Source organism: Epargyreus clarus, unplaced genomic scaffold, assembly GCF_041222505.1.
Source record: "Epargyreus clarus isolate Ecla_fem2 unplaced genomic scaffold, WU_Ecla_fem_2.2 ptg000006l, whole genome shotgun sequence".
NCBI lineage: Eukaryota > Metazoa > Arthropoda > Insecta > Lepidoptera > Hesperiidae > Epargyreus > Epargyreus clarus.
In genome coordinates, this window is record NW_027332214.1 from 347,856 (window position 1) to 354,200 (window position 6,345).

General features: G+C 39.2%; 1 protein-coding gene across 1 annotated transcript in view; it reads left to right on the forward strand.

Moving 5' to 3' along the window:
• The window catches only part of Poxm (paired box pox-meso), a 28,954-nt gene extending 22,874 nt beyond the window's left edge, over positions 1-6,080 (forward strand). The window contains exons 2-5 of the mRNA XM_073073490.1: positions 2,522-2,675; positions 3,774-3,906; positions 4,581-4,823; positions 5,172-6,080. Of these exons, the coding sequence (XP_072929591.1) occupies positions 2,522-2,675; positions 3,774-3,906; positions 4,581-4,823; positions 5,172-5,267 (626 nt within the window). The 3' untranslated portion in view covers positions 5,268-6,080. The remainder of the gene's footprint in view (positions 1-2,521; positions 2,676-3,773; positions 3,907-4,580; positions 4,824-5,171) is intronic.
• The last annotated feature ends 265 nt before the right edge of the window (positions 6,081-6,345 follow it).

The following is a 6,345-nucleotide window of genomic DNA, read 5'->3' on the forward strand; positions in this document are numbered from 1 at the left end:
TTTAAACTTCACGTAGTCTGTCAGTCAATCTTTACTCGTTTTATTAAGTACACGAGAAAGACTCAAGTTATTCAGAACAAAACAGGCAATGTGCTCGTAATTAGTCATGAATTGGACAAATGAGAGACTATTTCGGACTCATCTCGTAACACAAGACATTTTGTAGGCGCGTCGAGTAATTTGCACCTCTGTTGATATATCGGGGTGACGTCTGGTTACTTGTTACCATTCCTTGTGCGTTATTCCGAACGCTTGAGCAATGGTACACATTTGTCTTCAGTTAAATTTAAATACGGAGACAATTCTCATAACGATTAGGTCTGTATATCTCTACATTTGAGAAAGTGAAGTCTCTTTCTGATTTTAAAATGACTTCCTGTGCTTTTGATGAATTTTGATATTTATAAAAAAAAATTTGTACAAATTACGATTTATCATAGTAATTTAAGAAGATTAAAGTTAGTAGAAGAATATTTTTATTGGTTGTGGCATATTTGGAATTACACTTACAATTAACAGGTTTCACAGGTAGACGTACGGTTGTAAGATCAAATATTATTCAACCTAACTTGAGTATTTAATTTTCAATGAACTCGCAAATAACCGCACTAGTACGCTCAAATAAACAGCATACAAGCAATCATATAAGCAATATTTATACATTAAACATGAAATACTTTAACATTTAACCCTCACATCTAAAATAGAATTTAATAACACGAACACCACTTCAGAGAGATATGATTTATGAAAATGTTGAAATATCATGAAACGTGATCGTGTCGTCGTGTTTAAACGTTCCTAATTCTTGACAGATGAGCGCGCTGTCAACGTGACAGCTGTCACGCTGTCACGTGTCACGCGGCCTCGGCGGATGTAATGCGATCCGTGTATTGCTGACTGTTGCTATTAATTTCCCTCTTATGTTCGTTGTCGTAATTTGTTTGTTACTCTTTGGCTGAGTAGGCCAATTTGTATAAATAGTCTAATTATTTTAATGACATTTTCACTACATACAAACCATTAATAAACACATCGCTTTTAAATAAATAGTGAGTGCTTTACACAAATACCTACCATATACTATATAGGTAGAAACATTTAGAGGAATAACCTAAGCGAATATTTACAGTGCAATGCACTGCACTGTTACTGTACAATAAAAAAACTCTCTTGAATAGTTTCACTTTCCAACCCGTCTCTACCAGCAAGCTCTGACTTCAAGGTACATAGAATCCTTATCGCAAATGTAGTTTATAGATAATTTACGAATGAAACGATATTTCTCCGAATTTTTTCTTCGATTTCATGTTTTTTCACGTACTTACTGCACATGTCGGCATTGTTCAGCGTAAATTATACTATGACAGCCACTAAACGGCTTACAAATTTGTCAGCTGTTTAAACCATTTAATGGCTTCCTTCAATTACGAGGCGGTGCGATATCTTTACTCATCTATGGATGCATCATAACAACATAAATAAACTAAATTTCAAGATTTTTGACGATTATAGAATCCCTAAATTCTAGATTTATTTTCACAAAATGTTAGTCACAGAACTTAAGAAAGGCAAAAGTGTGTCAAAATAAGAACTATCTGTGAAAATACTCACCACTCGTAATTAATAAGTAGGTGACGAATAAAAAAGTAGAGTCATTTATTCCTCTTTGTTACTTAGTCGTATTTTAAATACGTCCCAATCGTGTTACAAAGTTTACGACGTCCCCGCGGCTGTGGTCAGTGTCATATGACCACGACAAAAACTGTAGGAGAGCGATCAAAGTTGGCGTCGGGTGTCACAGGCACCGCCTTGCCCCGTGACGTCACAACACGTGCGGATAGCTTTGATGGTACACATTCTTTTTACGAATTAAGTTCTTAGTAAGTCAGCGGATGTCATAATAAAACTACATGAAGTGGAGAAGTTGTTTTAAAGCAAATTAACAAGTGAAGTAAAAAAAACACGATAACATTACTGAGTTTATAAAAGATGACATCTATACGCTACTTACTTAAAGCCTTCTAATACAACAATTTGGCGGAGAGTACCATTAATTAATGACAGTACAATTAAACTTTTGAAAGAATAAACGGAACCTCTCATATTGCCAAAGTACCATAGACTATTCCTATAGGTATGATGGCAAAGGGTTGCAGTGACTTGCAAACCTTTATTATCATTAAGTTCAAGTAGGATTCCTGAATCCTACTTGAACTTAATATAAAAATATTTACAATTTTTTTAATAATATAGGAGTAGCAGACGGGTATGTAGTGCACCTGATGGGAAGTGGCTACCGCCACCCATAGATATCTGATATTACCCTGAGGATTAAGCTGGAACGCTTCGGAAAAGTATGTCTACCTTACCATAGCCTTCAAACAAGAACACATCAGCGCTTAACACTGTCGTTATTAGGCAGAAATAGGTGAGGCGGTGGTGCCGCCGGAGTAGAACCACAAAGAGAAACATGTGTTTTATTTTAGAAATTTTTAAACATTTGTGTTATTGTTGTCAGATCCGAGTGCGGGCATGGGCAACCCGGGCATGCCGGGCGCGGGCACGCAGCAGTACGGCGAGGTGAACCAGCTGGGCGGCGTCTTCGTCAACGGACGACCACTGCCTAATGCGGTACGGTTGAGGATAGTGGAACTAGCGCAACTGGGTATCAGGTTAGTAGCGCATATTACTTTAGACTGAAGGTTTTTTCCGCGTCGTCTCCAAAAACAACATATGTCTGGTATAAGTACAGTTTACTAACCTTCAAAACATTCAAAAAATATTACTTTTTAAGTACCTATATTTTTTAATTGTTTTATTGTATGGTCTTAGAACCAGACAATTACCTAAACCTATTTTTTATGAGTAACTCTATCAATAATGGATTCTATTGGTAGGAGCCCTTCCTTAAAGTTAATTGGAAAGTCGGTTAAAAACGAGTTTATTCCCCTTTTTAACTTAAAAAAAAATATTTTACACATCTGCTTCGAGAATATTTGTCTTGGATACTTAGATTAATTACCAAAATATAGAAATGGTAGGTAGGTACCCATTTCTTTGTCCCTGTAGTTCCGGGACTAGAATAGGGCTACGGTATCCCCTGCCTGTCGTAGGAGGCGACTAAAAGGGGGCTTCCGGGGTTGCGGGCGGCAAGAGTGGGAGCTCGAACCGTCCAGCTAGCGACCCCGGGAAGGACGGCGGTATGTGTGGTCGCATACCGTCGTAAACACTACATGGTGTGGGAGGAGCGAAAAGTGCTCCTCCAGGGTAGAGCCCGATCGGGGCATCGCGCTTGGAGGGCTCCGGTTGTGTTCCGTCGGAGATCCCGGAGTTCTCCAACAAGCGTTGAGGACGGCCACCGGGGGGGTTTTAGTGCGGTAAAAATCCCACATAACCCGGCGTCGCTCCCACGTCGTCGGGTACCTTTTGAAGGTTTCCCCCTCGAGAAAAAAAAAAAAAAAAAAAAAAAAAAAAAAAAAAAAAAAAAAAAAAAAAAAAGGTACCCATTTCTTATATATAGGTAATATATAAAAAATGGGTACCAAGATTTGAAAAGTAGTATTTTTATATTCTTCTATTCCGCAAAATGAACGTGGCTGGGGATTTAGACGTATGTATCGTTCGAATCACATATACTTTATTACCATAAAATATTAATAACTTTTTTGAAACTTATTTGATATTTATATTTGATAGAATAAATTAAGAAGACTTTAAGGTTTTATTAAAATGACAAAGTTAGTAACAATTATTTGAAATTGTGTGTTCAGGCCGTGTGACATCAGCCGGCAGCTGCGCGTGTCTCACGGCTGCGTGTCTAAGATCCTGGCGCGCTACCACGAGACCGGCTCCATTCTGCCCGGGGCCATCGGCGGCTCCAAGCCCAGGGTCACCACGCCCAAGGTCAGTTCAGCTTTATAAGATATTTGCAATTAAATCTGGATTTAATGTAGATTCATAGACAACTCGCGTGGCGGAGTGGTCACAATACCGTGCCGAATACAAGAGTGTCGGGTTTGATCTGACCGATATCTGAATGAGACATTTAGAGATCTGTTCTGGGATTGGGTGTTTGTGTATTCATCTTTGTGTGTGACCATGGCACCCACGATTCAGAGATCCTATTATGGACTGTGAGCGTAAAAAGAGTTTATTTATTATTCCAAACTTTCCAATATTGGTCTATATATATGGCGGTATATGACTCTACAATTCGATGCTGGTATGAGCATCTAAATTATTTATTTCATTGAATGATATAGTTGTGTAAGTCTTTATTTTCTTGTGTGTCCATTACTTGACATAACTTACAGAACGTTGGCTTTTTCTCTTTCCTTATCCGACAGGTACTTAACTTAAGATTACGTTTTTAATCCAGTGAGGATTATAATTAAGGAAAACCATTCTATAAATGTATCTACAAGCGTTTGAGTTAGATAAGGACAAAATAATGAAATATGCTACAGCTCCTAGAGTCTACGACATAATATGAGTCAATTCGACCTCGGGAATCCGGGATACAAAGCATTCTTCTGCTTTAATTTTTACTGTACTGTACTTTTTAAACTTTAACGCAGGTGGTGTCATACATAAAACAATTAAAAGCGAAAGACCCCGGAATCTTCGCGTGGGAGATCCGGGACCGGCTGCTGGCGGACGGCGTGTGCGACAAGTACAACGTGCCGTCCGTGTCCAGCATCAGCCGCATCCTGCGCAACAAGCTGGGCGGCGCGCTGTACCCCGTGCCGCCGCTGTACCCCGTGCCGCCGCAGCGCTGCTGGCCGCTGCACCAGCCCTACGACTACTACGTGTACCTGCAGGTGAGCACTCCCACAGCATCAGCCGCGTCCTGCGCAACAAGCTGGGTGGCGCGCTGAGCTCCGTAAAGCCTATAACAAATTTTCTATATTATTTATAGTAGTTTTAATTTAGTACCTATAGATGTTTAAGCGCAGAACAAAAAGTACTTTCGCACAGGTATTTAATAGGATTTTCTACTATATATATTTTGTAAGCATTTAATACAAAAGTATTTAAACAAGCTGCAGTCAACACGGATGACTCTACATACTGCAACGGTGACAGTTGTGACAATAACTCATACAATCATAGTAAACTCCTAAAACGTGGCAATTATACATGTATTAATAAATATTTCTCGTGTGCAGGGTCGGCAGCACGGGGCGGGCGCGGCGCACGCGTTGCCGCACGCGCACGCGCCGCACGCGCCGCCGCACCACCACGCGCACGCGCACGCGCTCTGACCGCCGCGCGCGCCGCACTGCACGATGACTACAGCCACAAGACTGCACAACCACTACGAAGCTGACGCTGATACGAGATTGCGTGTAGACTAAACGTTGAGACCGACGCAAGTACAGGACTGCGCAATTGCTCATCTATGATCACAGAACTGGGACACAAGATTGCATCCAGCCCACAAAGTCACCAACAGACTTTGCGAATACAGGAATTCGCAGGGCGTTTATGAACGTTATGAATATTGATACCGACGCATCACGCTAGTACAAAATTATGGAACTTAAAGGCTGGTCGACTATTAAGAACAGTGAAGCAGATTTGGAACTACATCGACACTACGTTATACTTCAAATAAATCGATAATGTGTTAGAGTCAGATGTATGAATGTTAGTAAAGGATTTTTGATAGTGTCGAGGAACATGGATTGCAAGTCTGTGACTGAAAGTACATGAAGATATCATCTAGAAGGTTAAAATACACATCAAACGGAAAAGTGACCAAAGATATAAAATGTCATAAAAATCGAAGTCTGTAAGCCTTTCCAAGAGAATCATCGTTTAATATTTTGAATTGGATGACAATGCGACTGACAATTAATTGAGATAGAACGTTTTATTTTGGGAAGGAATTATAGATAGTCGGAATTGTAATATGATATCATTAAATTATATAAAAACAACAAATAGCAACTACAAATATTATATGTTTTATCTCGAACGGCCGTTCTAAGATAAAATTTGTTTTATCTTTAAAGATAAATAAATATAAACATAATAAATTTCATACTCATTCATAGAATGTTATTCTTAACAGTTCTAAAATGAACTCTACAGTCTCTACATTTAAGAACCTTTAAAATTCCTGGACCATACCGCCCTTAGACCAGGTTTGGAGGTAACTAAGCTGATTTCTTAATGATATTGATGATCGATAAAAAGCATTGATAGCCTTATGGTTGAATGACCTTCGAATCGGGGGCCCAGGGTTCAAATCTCAGGCACAAAACTTAGATTTTTTAAATTATTTACATATTAGAAAGTAATTAACATTTACTTTAACGGTGTAGGAACAAGGAAGAA